Source organism: Rana temporaria, chromosome 4 (assembly GCF_905171775.1).
Source record: "Rana temporaria chromosome 4, aRanTem1.1, whole genome shotgun sequence".
Classification (NCBI taxonomy): domain Eukaryota; kingdom Metazoa; phylum Chordata; class Amphibia; order Anura; family Ranidae; genus Rana; species Rana temporaria.
The window spans coordinates 438,338,827-438,358,251 of NC_053492.1; the positions used below are offsets into that span (position 1 = coordinate 438,338,827).

Consider the following 19,425-nt stretch of genomic DNA (forward strand, 5'->3'; position numbering starts at 1 on the left):
TAGGGAAAAAAAATTGTACTTTTACAACCCCATTAAGATTTCAGATCTGCTATATTTTATGATTTTAGAAAAATAAAGTATGCTACAGACAACACTGAACAGATCACCCCTAAAAAAATTGATAATCTATCATGTAATGTAGATCTGGGTACTGAAAAACGAATTACCTGCACACAGAGCTTTGAGAGATCTGATAAATACAGAGCTAGCAGCAGCACTGATGACTCACAGAACAAATCTATTATGTGCGGGGGCTCGGCGATAATTTAGAACCTTAGCCAAGATCATAATTACAGCAGCAAATCTCATCTTCTGCTCCTTTCACACTGCAGTCAAGAGTGAAAGGATAGGTGTGCTATCTACTGGTTTGGGTCTTCTGAAAGGATTATATTATTTACTCTATATGTCAGGCTGACCCACTGTGAACAATGTCCAGCAAGAGATACAGGCCCAGATTCTCAAAGGAGATACGACGGCGTATCTCCAGATACGCCGTCGTATCTATGCGCCTGATTCTTAGAATCAGTTACGCATAGATTTGTGTTAGATCCGACCAGCATAAGTCTCTTACGCTGTCGGATCTTAACTGCATATTTACGCTGGCCGCTAGGGGCGTGTACGCTGATTTACGCCTAGAAATATGTAAATCAGCTAGATACGCAAATTCACGAACGTACGCCCGGCCAACGCAGTACAGATATGCCGTTTACGTTAGGCTTTTCCCGGCGTAAAGTTACCCCTGCTATATGAGGCGTACATGCGGCGTACCAATGTTAAGCATGGATGTCGTTCCCGCGTTGATTTTTTTTTTTTTTACGTCGTTTGCGTAAGTCGTTCGCGAATAGGGCTGGGCGTCATTTACGTTCACGTCGAAAGCATTGGCTTCTTGCGGGTTAATTCGGAGCATGCACACTGGGATACTTTTACAGATGGCGCATGCGCCGTTCGCAAAAAGCGTAATTTACGTGGGGTCACCTAAAATTTACATAACACACACCCACATCTACCACATTTGAATTAGGCGGGCTTACGCCGGCCTATTTACGCTACGCCGCCGCAACTTTCTTTTGAGAATACGGCACTTGCCTGTAAAAGTTGCGGAGGCGTAACGTAAATAGGATACGTTACGCCCGCACAAAGATACGCCGCTGTACGTGAATCTGGGCCACAGACTTCACTTCCCAGTATCTCCACCAGAGACCAGTGTTGGAGCAAATAAGGAGCTGCAGCATAGAGATCTTGTGGTGAAAATATACAAGTTAGCTCCTTTAATTCTGTCCTCTTCTAAAACAAAACAAAAACATGATAACAGTACATAATTAATGGGCAGTAAAGTCACCACTGTAACCATCTCATTAACAAACAGAATATACATACTTGTTATCACCATTCTCCAAAGCATTTCTGTTTGTGAGAAACTTATGGTATGTTTGCCAGCAACATCCCTAATGCCACGTACACACGATCGGATTTTCCAACGGAATTCCGCTGAAGCTTGGCCTGCATATACACGGTCACACAAAAGTTCTCTGAACTTTCGACCATCAAGAATGCAGTAACGTACAACACTACGACGGGCCGAGAAAATTAAGTTCAATGCGTTCGAGCATGCGTCTGAATTTTGCACGTCAAAATTGGTAGAGACGATCGGAATTTCCGATTGGAATCTTTTTCCATCGGAAAACTTGAGAACCAGCTCTCAAATTTTTGTTGGCGGAAATTCCAACAGGAAAAGTCAGATGGAGCATACACACGGTCGGAATTTCCTATCAAAAGCTCACATTGGACTTTTCTTGTCGTAAATTCCGACCGTGTGTACGGGGCATTAGACCCCTTTCATACTGGGGCGTTGATGGTAAAACGCTGCTAGTTTTAGCGGCGCTTTACCATTATTTGAACCGAACCTTCATATTTAGCCGCTAGCGGGGCGCATTTAACTCTCGCTAGCGGCCAAATAAAGGATTAAATGCGCCTGTGTATCGCTGCTGCCGAAGCGCTTTGGCAGTGTTGCCCATTGATTTCAATGGGCAGGAGCTGTGGAGGAGCAGTGGCATTTGTCTGATGGCATTTATGGAAGACAGGAGAAGGGATGGGAAAATAAATTGCAGAGACTGAAAATGATGGTGGCTTCAATGACAGCGTGGCTGTATAGCCTACACCAGATAAAGTAATGGTTCTGAGGCTTTTCTTGCATCAGATGGCAGACTTTAATTCTGCTTTTGAATTGAGCTCTAGTGAGATATAAAAAAAAAACCACACAACACATAAAATTCAACACAGTAATGATGAATATATCATTAAAAAGGTGTTCTTTTCAGGACTGGGTGAACAATAAAATGGGATTTTTGGTTTTCCTGTAAAATCCTTTTCTCAGGCCCCGTACACACGACCGAGGAACTCGACGTGCCAAACACATCGAGTTATTCGGCGAGTTCAGTGTGGAAGCCGCCGAGGAGCTCGGCGGGCCGACTTTCCTCATTGAACAACGAGGAAATAGAGAACATGTTCTCTTTTCGGCCCGACGAGTTCCTCGCTGAAAAGTGTACACACGACCGAGTTTCTCGGCAGAATCCAGCTCCGACCGAGTTTCTGGCTGAATTCTGCCGAGAAACTCGGTCGTGTGTACGGGGCCTCAGAGTACATCATGGGACACAGAGCCTCTTTATATACACACACACAGGGCTGTGCTGCCAACTTCAGGTGCCACAAAAGACAGGAAATCCTCTCCTAAGCATAACCCCTCCCCATTAGGCAAGGCATCAGTTTTTGTAGCATGCTATGAATCACAACGGAAGAGGGATCCTGTGATGTACTTCAAAAAAGGCATTTTTAAAAGGTAAACCAAATATTACATTTTTTTTATCAGACAACACAGGACTTGCAGTATCTTAATTTCAATGACAATTGGGAAGTCCCAAAGCACTGAATGTGAGGCCCACGGTTTAGTGTGCTGCTCAAGCTCGATCACTATGGGGAGTAGTGTGGGTGATGTTGCAACCACTGCAGGAGTGCCAGCAAGGGATGGAGTTCGTCCCAGCTCCTGTAGTCAGTGGAAGGAAGAGAGGAAAGATCCCTAGTGCCACACATCCACAGAGTCCTATGGTGGTGAGAGAGACAACCTCAGCCTGGGCCCCCGCAGGCCACGCACCCAATGCGTTTCGCTCCATCCCCAGAGCTTAGTCAATATGAATCCTCATGACTAAGCTCTGAGGGGGAGGGCGGAGTGAAACACATTGGGGGCGTGGCCTGGCAGGAGACCAGGCTGAGGTTGTGTCTCTCAGGCCCCGTACACACGACAGAGTTTCTCGGCAGAATTCACCGAGAAACTCGGTCAAAACCCGGATTCTGCCGAGAAACTCTGTCGTCTGTACAGTTTTGGATCGATGGAGCCGCCGAGGAGCTCGACGAGAAAATAGAGAACATGTTCTCTATTTTCTCGTTGTTCTATGGGAGAAGGCGGCCCGCCGAGCTCCTCGGCGGCTTCATCCCAAAACTCGACGAGGAACTCGACGTGCCAAGCACGTCGAGTTCCTCTGTCGTGTGTACGGGGCCTCATACCACCATAGGACTCCGTGGATGTGAAGCAACAGGGATCTGTCCTCTATTCCTTCCATTGAATGTGAGGGAAGGGCAACACAACAACAAGACAACTGGCTCCAAACAACTAAACCAGAACAAGTTTAAACATGTATAATACGCAGAGGTAGGGTCCCCAGTGTCTCTAACATCCACTTGGTGAAACTTTGTAAAAGTATGATCCAAAGACCAAGAAGCAGCTTTACAAACTTTAGCTGATGAAAACTGATGTTGAATAGCCCAGGAAGCACTCACACTCCTGGTACAACGAGTTGTCACAGAAAACAGTGGAACTTTGCCAATTAGCATATAAGCCTGAGAAATAAGCCATTGCATCCACTAAGGAATGGTAGATTTGGTAGCTGTGTCACCCTTCCTTGGGCCTTCAGGGAGCACAAAGAGAATCTCACTGACAAATATCAGTCAACTTTGAGTAAAAGCTGATAGCACAAACCACATCCAAAATGTGAAGAGCCTCGTCACCCAGTATCTGCGCCATAGGACAGAAAAATGGCAACGCAATGTCCTGGTTGAGATGGAATGAAGAAAGCGCCCTAGATAAAAAATACTGGCTGAGGCACCTTGTCACTGTAGAGGCACCAGGAACAGTTCTTTAAAAAGGTAAGAAGAGCCAATTCCAAAACTCTGCAAGTTAAAGAAATGGCAACCAGAAAAATAACACAAAGAAGACTAAAGAATATCCCTCATTAGGTTAAAACAGAGATTTCTGTAATTGAGAAAATTGAGGTCCCAGGGAGTCCGGAGAGGTGGAATAATACACGTGTCGACTTGCAAAAAGCCATGCACCAAGGAATGTAATGCAATTTTGGTCTCTGAAAAAAGGACCACCAAGGCAGAAATCTCACCCTTGAACGCAGTCAAGGCCAGTCTCAGGTGTACTCCAGATTGGAGATAAGCCAGGATGCGACCCACGGCATACTTGCAAGGATGAAATCCCCCAGCATCACACCAAACAAAATAAGATTTCCAAGTTGTGGTGAATCTTCCTTGAAGTCACCTTCCAAGCCTTTAGTAGGGTAGGAATGACTGAATCAGTCTCCTTAGCCATGATGTTCTAGCTAGTGACTGTAATGAAAGATGGAAGATTAGACCTTGTGACAGAATCTTGGGTCAATCTGGAAGGATACAGGGGTCTTCTGCCAACATATTCACAATTTTGAAGTACTAAGTTCTCCTGACCAAGGCCACAGTGATCAGAATTTCCAGAATTCATTACACTAAAATCCAAACAAAGTAGAAGCTGTAATGGCAGAAAGGCTTAAAATTAGAGAGAACTGGTCCCGAGATGTCACCAGTACATCCACTGCTTGAGGAAGGATCCCTTCCCCGGAGACAGTTGTTGAGGGCTGAGAAAATCTGCCTGCCAATTTTCCATGACTGAAATGGGGAAGGCAGACAGTGCAGGAACGCAGAATTCTGCCCAAGAAGGATGAGATTTATTTCCTCCTGAGCAGCCTGCCTACTTGATTATTTATGTACGGCACCATTTGTGGCATTGTCCGATTGGGTCTTTCAGCTATGCTGACCAATGCAGTAGGGAAAGATGAATAGCTCTCAGTGCAAGGATGCTTCAATGATCGAATTCTCCGGAACAAGAAAATTGTCCAAAATTTCACCCCAACCCATCAAGCTGGCTTCCACCATCGGGAACCTCCAGGATAAAGGGAGGAATGATTTTCCCATCTCCAGCAACCAAGAGAGCCACCATTCCAGAGACAGTCTTGTGCTGGGGTTTAACGACATCTAACGACTGTGTCTTCCTGTTCCATGCCACTAAGACATTCCACCTGAGCCAATAGAGGAAGACATTTGTCCAGAAAGATCACGCTCACATGGACGGTATCCAGTGTCAGGTCTAAATATTCCAACCTCTGAGCTGGGGCTAAGGCTGACTTTTGTAAATTCAAAACCCATCCATACTTCTCCACAATGCACACCGTGTGAGACACATTGGTCTTCAGAAGAGAAGCAGACTGCTTCCTCAGAAGTAAGTCAGCCAGGCATCCTATATCAGGGTCACATACTAAAAGTAGTGATGTGCACAGTGTTAGTTTTCTGCCACACCTAGCGTTTTTCTTTCAGGCCAAAAAATTCAATGTTGGTCTCATCTGAGCAGAGCACCTTCTTCCATGTGTTTGCTGTGTCCCCCACATGGCTTCTCGCAAACTGCAAATCGGACTTTGAGATTCTCCCACCTGAGCTTTGGATCTCTGCAGCTCCTCCGAAGTTACCATGGGCTTCTTGGCTGCTTCGCTGATTAATGCTCTCATTGCCCAGCCTGTCAGTTTAGGTGAATATAATACAAAAAGTGCAGCGCTAAAAATGAACAGGTCCTAAACACGGACAATGAAAAAAAAAGTATAAAACTTGTTTAGGGTCTTAAACACATAAAAAATTATATAAGTGAGTAATGATATTCGCTCTATAAGTAAATATACATATGACTTGAATGCAAAAAAATATATAAAAATTATGATGATTAACCTTTGCTCAAGTCCATTTGTGATGACTGTAATAGCATAAGTGAAGTGATAATCCAAACAAGTGAAAGTTGATCTTCAGTTAACACAAACGTGATGATAGAAGAAAAGTCGCCACCGCTGATAGGAATGATGCCCCGTACACACCATCACTTTATGTGATGAAAAAAAACGACACTTTCTGTGAAGTAAAAAATGACGTTTTTGAAACTTCAATTTTCAAAGACGAAGTTGCCTACACACCATCGTTTTCTCACAATGTTCTAGCAAAGTGAGGTTACGTTCCACCACGTTTTACCATTGAAGCTTGCTTCATAAGTAGCTTCTGGGCATGCGTGGATGAAAAAACGTCTTAGAAAACGACGTTTTTTGCTACACACGGTCAATTTCTGTGAAGTGCACTTTTGAAAAACGACACATAAAATTGAAGCATGCTTCAATTTTTTTTGGTCGTTTTTTACAAGACATAAAACGACGTTTTCCCCCACACACAGTCAATTAAAGTGACGTTTTTAAAAACGTCATTTTTTTTCATCACATAAAGTGATGGTGTGTACGCGGCATGAGGCTTACTGGATTGAATGGACTCAGTAAAGCATACGTCAAATGAGTCTAAAAGGGCTGTATGGTGACACTACATTAGAAACACAAAGATCTCAGCACTGGAACTGGCGAACATCAGGGTAAGATAGTCACACTTTCATCTCAACAGTAAGTAGCATAACCACAATATTAACAATGGGTTCTGTGGCAGAGATATTCAGGTTCATCAAAAATGAGGAAAAGGTGTGCACATAGTGTAAATCTGGCGAACGTGCATGAAACTATGTGCACACCTTTTCCCTATTTTCGGTGAACCTGAATATCTCTACCATAATAATATTCTGTCCATGTGTACAGATAAGACCCCCAACTCACAAAAGTTCCTGTATGGGGGTCCTTTAAGGCAGGGGTCGTCAACCCCCGGGCCGCGGCCCACTACCGGGCCGTAGCGTCTCTGCAGCCAGGCCGCAGCGGGCAGCATGACATTGTAAGGCAGGCAGGTGAGAGCCCGGTGGATCAGACAGGTGGGCGGATGAGAGGTGCGCTGACGAGCACAGATGACATCTCTCTCCGCCCCCACCTAGCATCACTGTTCTTCCGCCCTCACAGCGTGCAAAATGTCGGACGTGCAGCGGGGAGCAGAAAGATGACATCATGTCTCTCCGCCCGCCTAGCATCACCGCCCTTCCGCCCTCACAGCATACGGAATGTCGGAGGTGCAGCGAGGAGGAGAGAGAAGACATCTCTCACTGCCCGCCCTGCATCTCCGCTCTCCTGCCCTCACTCAACGACCACTGAACCAGTGCCACCAATGCAGTGACAATCCACATCTGGTGGCACTGGCAGGTGATGTGTCAAGTGGCATTACTCATCTGGTGGCAATGGCAGGTGATGTGGCAACTGGTATTCCTCAGCTGGTGGCCTTGAAAGATGATGTGGCAAGTGGCATTCCTCATCTGGTGGCACTGGCAGGCGACGTGGCAAGTGGTATTCTTCATCTCGTGGCAGGCAGAGGGTGTGGCATTCCTCATCTGGTGGCACTGGCCAATATCTCAGCAATGTTTATATTTTTTGAGGACTTCTCTCCTGAGAAAAAACATCTTATGGCGCATACACACGTGTTGTATGTCACTACGCTTTGCTCAAGCATTTTTTTTTTCACGATCGTGTGTGGGCAAGGCAGGCTGGACAAGAATCACGTTGAGAAAAACATTTTTTTTTCCATGACATGAAAAATGGTCGTGTGTACGCGGCTTTAGTGTTTCTCTGGAGGGTGTAATGTGTGTGATTGCTTTCCAAACAGGTCTTCTCAAAAGAGAAGCAATAGAAGGATTCTAATGCCCCGTACACTAATCGGAAATTCTGACAGCAAAAGTCCGATGTGAGCTTTTGAACGGAAATTCCAATCGCGTGTATGCTCATCGGACTTTTGCAAAAGATTGAGAGCTGGTTCTCAAATTTTCAGACGGAAAAATTCCTATCGGAAAATCCGATCGTCTGTAGCAATTCTGCCGCACAAAATTCCAATTCATGCTCGGAAACAATTTGACACATGCTCTGCGGACTTTCCGACGGAATTCCGCTCAAGCTTGGCTTGCATACACACGGTCACATAAAAGATCTCTGAACTTTCGTCCGTCAAGAACGTGGTGACGTACAACACTACGACGAGCTGAGAAAATGAAGTTCAATGCTTCAGAGCATGTGTCAAATTGTTTCCGAGCATGAATTGGAATTTTGTGCGGCAGAATTGCTACAGACGATCGGATTTTCCGATAGGAATTTTTCCGTCTGAAAATTTGAGAACCAGCTCTCAATCTTTTGCAAAAGTCCGATGAGCATACACGCGATTGGAATTTCCGTTCAAAAGCTCACATCGGACTTTTGCTGTCAGAATTTCCGATCGTGTGTACGGGGCATTAGAATCCTTCTATTGCTTCTCTTTTGAGAAGACCTGTTTGGAAAGCAATCACACACATTACACCCTCCAGAGAAACACTAAAGCCGCGTACACACGACCATTTTTCATGTCATGGAAAAAAAAATGTTTTTCTCAACGTGATTCTTGTCCAGCCTGCCTTGCCCACACACGATCGTGAAAAAAAAAATGCTTGAGCAAAGCGTAGTGACATACAACACGTACAACGGCACTATAAAGGGGAAGTTCCATTCGGATGGCGCAACCCTTTGGGCTGCTTTTGCCGATTTTGTGTTAGTAAAAGTTTGAAGAGAGACGATTTGCGCTTTTCAGTCTTCGTGCTTTTCAGTCTGTAAGGCCCCGTACACACGGCCGAGGAACTCGACGTGCCAAACACATCGAGTTCCTCGGCCAGTTCAGCCCTGAAGCCGCCGAGGAGCTCGGCGGGACGAGAGCTCCCATAGAACAACGAGGAAATAGAGAACATGTTCTCTATTTCCTCGCCGAGCTCCTCGTCCGAAAGTGTACACACGGCCGGGTTTCTCGGCAGAATTCAGCCAGAAACTCGGTCGGAAGCTGAATTCTGCCGAGGAAACTGGTCGTGTGTACGGGGCCTTACAGCGTGACGAATGTGCCATCTCCATTACAAACGATAGTTTTACCGGAACGAGTGCTCTGTTCTCATAACTTGTTTCTGAGCATGCGCGATTTCCCCCCATCATTAAAGCCTACACACGACCGTTTTTCACACCGTGAAAAACAACGAGAAAAATTAGAGCATGTTCTAAATTTTTAATGGCCATTTTTGCATGTCGAGAAAAATGCTCTGGAGCCTACACACGATCGTTTTTAATGACCAATTTTAAAAATTGCATTTTTCACATCATGAAAAACGGTCGTGTGTACGCGGCATAAATCTTTCTTCAGATATCCTTCACACATGGAGTACAAACTGAGCGTATATTATGGAATGTACCTCATATTTTTTAATGGATAAGTTCACCCCTGGAACATGTTACATGTTCCACAAGTTCTTAGGGTGGTATATAATGTAACATGTTCCAGCATCTGCATCCTTTCCTCCTGCTCCCCTGCTCCTCTGACAGCGGGTGGAGGGTCTTCTCCCCACACACGCTATCGAAATTTGAAAACAGTGTGGCTCAGGGCTGGACTGGGACAAAAATTTGGCCCTGGACTTCACCCAGACTGGCCCACTTTGACAGGTCTTTCCTATGGCGGCCGGACAACTCCTGCAACCCCCCCCCCCCGGCTACCCAAGCCCCCTCTCCCCCTTCACTAGCCACTAGCCGTTCTACTTTATTAGAGTACTGGTACTTTTATAGGCAGTACCAGTAGGAAAGCTACACATTATTTCACCCGGGGAAAAAAATCAGTTCGGTGCCCCCCGTTATGGGACAAGAACAAGATTAGGCAGAAGTGAGAAACTCCCAGGCCATAGCTGTTGAGTCAGCTGTTTGTCCCCTTCCCCATGCTCCTCTGTCGTCCCCCCTGCTCCTCTGCGCCTCCCCTTGCTTCTCTGTTCCCCCCAGGTGAGCGCTGCGGGGAGGGAGAGGAGGTGAGCGCTGCTGGAAGGAAGAGACAGAGGAGCGGAGGGAGCGGCCGCTGTCACTGAAGCCGGCCCACCGAGCCATCGGCCCACCGTGAAACTCCCTGTAGTCCCAATGGCCAGTCCATCCCTGGTGTGGCATTGCAGGGCACCGCCCACACAGCTGCATCATTCAGTCATTGTGGATGACGGCTTGTAGTTTTCAATGAACTATGAGGGTGTTGGTAAAAGCTCTGGTACTCCATTGACCTTTCTGTTCTCTGGTAACGGCCTGCCCGTACGAGGTAGACAGCTATGCTGAGAGTCTGCAGAAACTGGACATTGCACCTGTGATCCGTAATCGGGGTTGCAATGCTCTGCAGGCTCCTTGGGGGGGGGGGGGGGGATAAGAGATAAATGTACATTTGTTTACCTGCAAAAAAAATTGCATTTTTATATTTTTTTGTTAAAGGTGAACTTATCTTTTACGATGCTTTAAATAAAGATACAGTTGTTTTGTTTTTGTTTTTTTATCTGGTGCAGCCCTGTAATTTTCAATAAGCCACAGCAACAAATGCCACGTTTTAACATGTTCATTTGTTTCATCATTAAAACAATCATCTTTGTTTTCATCTTGCCGTTTATGTATTGATTTGTTGATAGGTTGTTTGCTTGTCGCTGTGACTTTCCCCTTCTACACCAACATTAGCTGTGCAAGAGCACTGGTTATGGTACAGATGTTTATGTTTGACATGTGTCACCCTTCCATGTGCTCCTTGCTGTTAAGGCCAGTTATAGGTTGGGGCAGTTGCTCTTTGTACAGATGTCAAAAGTACCAGATGACCTCTTGTATGATCAGGGCAACTTAACTAATAGCAATAGAAAATCATCCACAAATAATAAAGAAATACACAAAGTCTATTCAGATTGGTAAAGCAAGAGAAATATGAAAATGGCAAGCAACCAATATGAGAACCGGATAGAAGGGCAATATACTAAAAAGCTTTCCGTTTCCATCAACCTCTTTTATGCTCCACTTACCTTGCACTGCAAGAAGCTGCTCTTCTGTAGTCCAGCGGGCATTTACTTTCTGAGTTGACTGTAAAAAACACAAATTAAAATGTGAAGTGACACTGACAGAGGAAACTAGATTGAAAAGTGCAAGTTCACCCTTTTTTAAATCAGAATTGCAGACAAACCGCAAACGATTTCAGTCAAAATGCCTATATGTAAAGTATCGTACATGCAAGCAGATTTTTAATTACGTTCAGCTAAACTAGTGATCAACTAGTGATCAAGCCATTACTAACAGAGGTGTACGTTTAATAAACCGTGATAAGCTTATCACAGAGCATTGCCGGTTTAACCACTTCAATACCAGGCTTTTATACCACCTCCATACCGGGCCTATTCTGGCACTTCTCTCCTACATGTACAAATCATCATTCTTTTGCTAGAAAATTACGCAGAACCCCCAAACATTATATATGTTTTTTTAGCAGACACACTAGGGAATAAAACGACGGTCATTGCAACGTTTTATATTGCACGGTATTTGCGCAATAATTTTTCAAACACCCTTTTTTTGGAAAAAAAATTGTTTCATGAATTAAAAAAATAACAAAACAGTAAAGTTAGCCCAATTTTTTTGTATTATGTGAAAGATTATGTTACACCGAGTAAATGGATACCCAACATGTCACGCTTTAATTATGCGCACACTCATGGAATGGCGCCAAACTTTGGTACTTAAAAATCTCCATAGGCAACGCTTTAATTTATTTTTACAGGTTACCAGTTTAAATTTACAGAGGAGATCTAGTGCTAGATTTGTTGCTGGCACTCTAACGCACGCGGCGATACCTCACATATGTGTTTTAAACGGCGTTTACATGGCGGTGGGACTTACGTGTGCGTTCGCATCTGCACGCAAGCTACCGGGGACAGGGGCGGTTTAATTTTATTTTTTAATCTTTTATTTATTTTTTTACTTATTTTTATTTATTTTTACACTTTTTTTCAAAAAAAAAAAAAAAAGTTCACTTTTATTCCTATTACAAGGAATGTAAACATCCCTTGTAATAGGAATGTGTGTGACAGGTCCTCTTTATGGAGAGATGCGGGGTCAACAAGACCCCACATCTCTCCTCCAGGCTGGAAACCATGGGATCGGTGAAAAAAAATTCACCGATTTCATGAATAGATGCTTACAGCCGCAATCGCGGCTTTGTTTACTTACGGGGACCCGGGCGTGACGTCATCACATCGCGCCCGGGTCCTCCGACGGTCATAGAGATGACTGGTGACCATCTGGTCACCAGTCATCTCTATGCTTCCTGCCGACACCGGACGATTCGTTCTCCGGGCCCCCGAAGGCACGGGAGAGCCCGGAGAAGCACCGGATGGCGGCGGGAGGGGGGGGATGTCCCCTCCCGCTGCCTGCAAGAACGATCAAGCGGCGGAACCGCCGCTATGATCGTTCTTATGTCGTGCAGAATCGCCGGCTGAACAAGAGGATATCTGGATGATGCCTCTGGCTGCAGGCATCATTCAGATATTCACCCGCAAAGCTCAGGACGTCATTTGACGTCCACCCAGGATGGGAGATCCCATCTGTGGACGTCAAATGACAATGGGCCGGTATTGAAGTGGTTAATAAACTGTGATAAGGAGCAGAGAACACATTCTCCACTTCAGATCACATCACATGGATGTTTTGTCACAAACGGCCAGTTTAATAAACCGTGATATGAAGATTTCACAGCTCTTCACCTGAAATATCTCCCTACCAGATTCACCAGCTCAGAGGTGGAGAATCTGGGAGAGAAGCTGGTGTGATAAGAGGAAGAAGGCTTATTTCTTCCTAATTTCAACACCAGTGGGTTAAAAATGAATATTAACAACAATATACGTGTGTGTACATACATATATATATATATACACACACACACACACATATATACCGTATTTATCGGCGTATACCGCACACTTTTTTGCCCTTAAAATCAGGGCAAAATTGTGGGTGCGCGATATACGCCGATACTTGCTTCCCGCACTGTGTTTGAACTTTGCCGCCGATCCCTGCTTCCCGCGCTGTGTTTGAACGCCGCCGCGGACATATACCGAGTGCAGTACACTCGGGTACAGTCGGCCAGGCTCGGCTCCCTTCTAGGTTATGCGAGAGGAGCCGAGCGTGCTCGAGTGTACTGCGCTCGGTATATGTCGGCGGCGTTCAAACACAGCGCGGGAAGCAGGGATCGGCTCAGAGACAGCGCAGGAGCAGCAGGGAGGACACCACGAAGGCCGCAGACGGACGCCAGGCAAGACACCAAAACTGTAAGTAATAAAAAATAAATAAAATTCAGGAATTTCACGTCCAGAGTAGGGGTGCGCGCTATACGCGGGTGCGCACAATAGGCTGATAAATACGGTATATATGTATGTATATATGTGTATATGTATATATATATATATATATATATATGTAATTTTATATATATATATAATATATATATATATATGTATATATATATATATATATATATATATACATACCCTGTTTCCCCAAAAATAAGACCTACCCTGAAAATAAGACCTAGCATTATTTTCCAGGAGGGCTGCAATATAAGCCCTACCCCGAAAATAAGCCCTAGTTAAAAATGCTTGTAAAATCCTATAATCCACTCTATTACAGTAGTTTATAATGTGCAATGTGTGTGTTTCTGTAATATAATTGGGTGGAAGAGAGCTCCGGCGGGTAACAGAAGTGCAGAGCGGCTTTATAACAAATGTATTTGGCACAATTATATTACAGAAACGCCCACATTGTACATTAAATAATACTGTAATAGAGTGAATTATAGGATTTTACAAGCATTTTAACTCAGTTCACACTGTGGATTCCTGACAGGCAGGGAGGGAGAGGGGAGAGAAGACATCACATTACATGGTAAGACCTACCCCATAAATAAGCCCTACTGTGTCTTTTGTTGGCATAATTAATATAAGACCCGGGCTTATTTTCGGGGAAACACGGTATATATATATATATATATATATATATATATATATATATATTATGTTATCACATGTCTGAAAACATTAATTACATGTTCTTTTAAACTTTAGTTTCACTTTTTGAATTCGGCTGCACCATAATCTCACAATATCTCACGAGATTACAGGCAGTCCACCCACTTTTACACAGATCTCGGCTGTTTTCAGAGAAAAAACTTCACCTCTGTTCACCATCTGAGAACTGAAGTTCTCAGTTTATTAAACCGGCTGCAGAGGAGATAATTCTCCTCATGAGAACTGCCGTGAACTGCTGTGAACTGAACGGAGAAAAAACTTCACCGTTTATTAAACGGACACCAGACAGTGTAGTTAGATTGATAACCCAACTTTACTTTTTTCCCATAAAGATTTTATTGACTAATGCCAAAAGAACAATACAGAAATCATCCGACAGGGACAATTACAAACAGTATACAATTACACTGCAGTGTAGGGAGTATGAAAAAGGCAAGATTAATAAGTCAGAATCATCCTTCGGTGATAGTAAACAAATGTAAGAAGAAACTAACAATGAACATCTAAGGTGGGCAACACCCAACTGTAAGGAACCAGGCGTATCTGCTAATGGCTAAAGCAGTGTCCTGGGGGGAGGAAAAAAGGGGGGGGGGGGTTGGGGTGGGTAAAAGGAACGTATTTGGGGGGGGGGGGGGTCTTGTGAAACAGGATGAAGGCCCCCTAGACAATGGGAGGCCGAAACTCAGGATGGTTCTTTCAAGGAGAGATGGTGATGTTTGTAAAGGTCGGAATCAGCTTCCAGGTTTTTCTGACAAAGCTTAAGAGAAGTTTCACACTGACAACGCCCGGGCGTCAGCGGTAAAGCGCCGCTATTCTTATCAGCGCTTTACCGTAGTTTTTGAGGCACTTTTCTGCTGCTAGCAGGGCACTTTTAACCCCTGCTAGCAGACGATGAAGGGACTTAGGCTGCATTCACATTGTAACGCCGCGTACGCGGCGTATTTTGCGGCGATTTGTTTGATGTCTATGCCCGAACGCCAATGCCGCCTGAAAAAAAGGGTCCGGGACTTGTTTTCAGGCGGCAGGCGTACGGCGTGAGATGTGAACCATCTCATAGACTTCAATGGAAATTCGCCTCTCCAGCGGCACGAGCGTCGCGCTTCAGGCGTATATACGCCGAGGTGTGAATGCAGCCTAATAGTAGCACCTGCGAAGCGCCGCTGCAGAGGTGCTTTGCAGGCGCTTCCCATTGATTTCAAGGGGCAGAGGCGCTTTAGGAGCGATGTTTACACCGCTCCTAAAGCGCCTCAAAGAAGCTGCTTGCAGGACTTTTTTTTAGCGTCCTGCCAGTGCAGTGCCCCAGTGTGAAAGCACGCTGGCTTTTACACTGGGATTGCAGGTGAGGCATTATTCAGGCGCTATTTTTTAGCGCTAAAGTGCCCGTGTGAAAGGGGTCTAACTAAACAAGCTGAAGTTAGGAGCTGATTGGCTACCATGCATAGCTGCACCAGATTTTGCACTCTCCAGTTTTAGTAAATCAGCCCCTACTGTCTTCATTGTTACATTGTGCAAAGCAGCAGAGCCGTACACACGGGCAAAATGTTTGGAGACAGTTGCAGGTACAAAAAATATCAGCTGACATTCTGCCCGTGTGTATGCTGGCCTGGCCGGCTTTTGTCGGACGTGCATGCTGGCAAACCAGCAGCCGACTGACTCCCGATCAGCGCTCTCAGCCAATGGCAGAGTGTTCTGGCGTCCCCCTGTCAGAACACAACAGCTCTGCGGGGCGAGATTGCTGGACTAACCTTGCATGGTTCGTACAGCGGCTCCCGACCTGAGATGTCAGTTATTTACCAGACATTACAATACTGCCTGTCTGTGTCTTGTTGAGCAGATCAGATCAAAAACAAAGACATTCAGGTGCATTTATTAACTGTATTTAATAATAAATGTTAGAGCTGCACGATTAATCGCGGAGAGAATCGCGATCTCGATTCTCCCCGTCCACAATCTCCCCGCGGGATGACAGGCGATTCTTATGAGATGTCCTGCCCGGCGTGAGCACACGGCTTACTGTACAGAGCGCGCCAGCCAATCCGAGCGCGGCATCCCCGAGCCCGGGCTACAGGCCCCGCCCGCTGCCAATCAGCGCGTCCTGGGGAATGCCTCGGTGGGAGGCGGGGTCAGTCCGCTCTTTGTCGCACAAGTGGGCGGCTCTGTAGTCCGGGGGCTTCAGGTAGTCGTGAAAGGCCGAGATCGTGCGGCGGAGGACCCCGGGAGGGGGAGCGGGGATGGATGACTCACGGGGGGGAACTCTTCCAGCCGGTGATACGAGCAGCACGGGCGGCCATGTGCAGAGTGGGCTGTCATCAGATGATCATTCATACCGATCTCTATTTATACCGATCTGCATTCATATACTGATATCGCCTATCCCTCCAATGCCAAACAGCCCACCGACATGACCAGGAGGCAGCAGAAGGTAACCAGCTTGTGTGTGTGTGCAGCAGGTGTCACCCATCACTACAGTCTCCAAAATACAGTGAGTTGAGTGAGTTTCCTTGCGTTAAGCAGTGTATACAATGTACATAATCTATCATGAACACCAGTGACCACAGTGAGAGTCAACTACCCCAGCCAGGCCCAGACCTTGCAGTCATTCTATTAAAGGGGGGCCTGTGATCCGAGGAGTGGACTTAAAATACCGGCAACCACTGTCCCTTATAATATAATGAATATTACCACAGTCAAAAAAAAATTGAGAATCGTGAGAGAATCGTGATCTTCATTTTAAGCAAAAGAATCGCGATTCTCATTTTTCCCAGAATCGTGCAGCCCTAATAAATGTAATTATATTTTAAATAAATGCATTACTGGGTTTAATTAGATGAAAAACAAAAGAGAAAAGCGCCTCTGAGTATACTGCTTTTAATTGTAAAACATAAAAATATCCAGCACTTACACCATAGTATTATGGTGCAGTCGTGGGAGCTGGTGTGCGTCTGTAGCTGACAGTCAGCAAGGCATGAGAACTGGGCAGCCGGAGGGAGCCGGGGAGAGACGGCTAAATCCTTGTTGTTGTGCCGCTGCTAGACAGAGAGTTCATCAGCTGATGCGTGACGTCAGCTCGGACGGAGGCTGAGGAGGACCACAACGCGTTTCAGAGCATGCGCACGGAAACGACCAGCGCGCTCCTTTTTCAAGTGTAATGGATAGAAGACGGGACTCATATTATAAGCAATCATGTGATCAATGCCGACCAATGGGAGTGCAGGGATAACGAGCGAATGAGGATGAGTGGAGTTGCTTTGTTAAAACAAAACAAAAAACGGGGCAGAGATACTTGGGCTGAAAAATATACGTAGAATATAATATAGACGGGGTGAATTTAACTATAATGAAGTATATGGAAAAAATATATGTATAAAAAAGACTATATCTATATATATATATATATATATATATATATAGAGAAAGCACAATTGACAAATAAAGGCAACGTGTTGCAGACATTGGACACTAGGGGGCCCCCAGAGCAAGGATATCTGGAAGGCACCTCAATTTAAATATATTATGATGAGAATGCTTATAAAAAGCATTAATAAGGATAGTAGCAATATTAATATTAGTGTAATACCAACAAAGCTATAATCGGGTAGATATAAATATAGAAATAGATGTGAATTTAAATAAATAAATAATAATCATATCAAAAATACAAAAATACAAAACTACACAAGGACCAATAGGAACAATCATTAAGCATATTTGGCCCGAATGTAGATGGAGACTGATATATAATAGAGTGTAGAAAAATGTAAATAAAAATGTAAATAAAAGGAGGGGAGGGACACCGACTCTAGGTAAAGAGCGTATATGTAGGGACACATACATAAACACACATATGTATGTGTCTACATGCACGCACGTATAGATATGTACAAACACAAAAAAGTTAAAATGTAAAGAGAATATGAGTGTTGGGGTATTAAAGAATGGCATTGACATCCAATTCTTCGTTGAGGCCGAGAGGAGCGAGACAATCAAGAGTGAATATCCAGAAAGTCTCACGTTCACATAGTCTGGAAAAACGCTCAGCCTCAGAGAGGCCCTTAGGTATGGATTCAATGACCCATACCCGTAGGCCCTCCGTAGACTGATCGTGATGTTCCAGGAAGTGGCGTGGCACACTGTGTTCGTCACATCCAGCCTCAACGAAGCGTCGGTGCGCACCAAAACGCTGTCTTAGAGGATTAATGGTGCGGCCGACGTAGAGTAATTTGCAGGGGCATGTGATGCAGTAAACCACATAATCGCTGGAACAATTATAAAAATTGTCCAGTGAGTATGATTTACCTCTGTGAAAAAAGTCTTTTTGGCCATGGGTAACGAATGGACAAGTTTTACACCTGGGTTTGTTACACCTGTACATCCCTTTGAGTGGGATCAAACAGGTAGAACCTAACGGTTTAAGACTTTTTAACCTACTGGGTGCTATCTTGTTTTTAAGGGTAGGGGCCCTTCTATACGTGACTTTGGGTTTATCACACAAGGTAGTAGCCAAATGAGGGTCTTGTTTAAGTATGTTCCAATGTTTAACAAGAATTTGTTCCATTTTTTTGTATTGTCCATGGAAACCGGTGATAAAACGCACAGCAGGTTTTTCAGGTGATTTAACAGTTTTGGGTTTTTTTCCGGGGAGAAAGGTGTTGTAAGCATGATCTATCAAGGGTTCAGGATACCCTTTTTCCAGGAATTTTTGTTTTAAATGTACACTTTGGAGAATATAGTCGCTATCTTTGGTGCAGTTTTGACGTAATCGGCAAAATTGGCCTTTGGGTATGTTCTTCACCCAGAGTGGGTGGTGACAACTATCATAGTGCAGGTAAGAATTTCCTGCAGTTGGTTTAGTGTACTTGCGGACAAATATGTTGTTCTGTTCATGACAGAGTTCTAGGTCAAGAAAAGCCAGGGACTCCTGATTCCACACAAAAGAGAAAGAGAGTCCTGACTGATTGGCATTACAGTGATCAACAAAGCTATTCACCAAACTGGAGGGGCCATCCCAGATGATGACAATGTAATCGATGTATCGGCCGTAAAATATGATGTGTCTAGAGAAAGGATTGTCTTTCCATATAGCTGAGTTCTCCCACAGACCCATGGTCAAGTTGGCGTAGGACGGGGCAAAATTAGCCCCCATAGCTGTACCATGGGTCTGTAGGTAGAAGTCACCTTCAAAATGAAAATAATTGTGGTTAAGACAAAAAGAGGTGGCCTCTAAAATGAAGGCCATCTGTTTTGAATTT

At 44.8% G+C, this 19,425-nt stretch overlaps 1 protein-coding gene across 3 annotated transcripts in view; it reads right to left on the reverse strand.

Moving 5' to 3' along the window:
- Positions 1 to 19,425, reverse strand: part of RCOR3 (REST corepressor 3) — a 70,370-nt gene that overhangs the window by 13,317 nt on the left and 37,628 nt on the right. For all 3 annotated transcript variants that reach the window (XM_040351492.1, XM_040351494.1, XM_040351493.1), the window contains one exon: positions 11,126 to 11,183. In XM_040351492.1, coding sequence (XP_040207426.1) covers positions 11,126 to 11,183 — 58 coding nt within the window. The remainder of the gene's footprint in view (positions 1 to 11,125; positions 11,184 to 19,425) is intronic.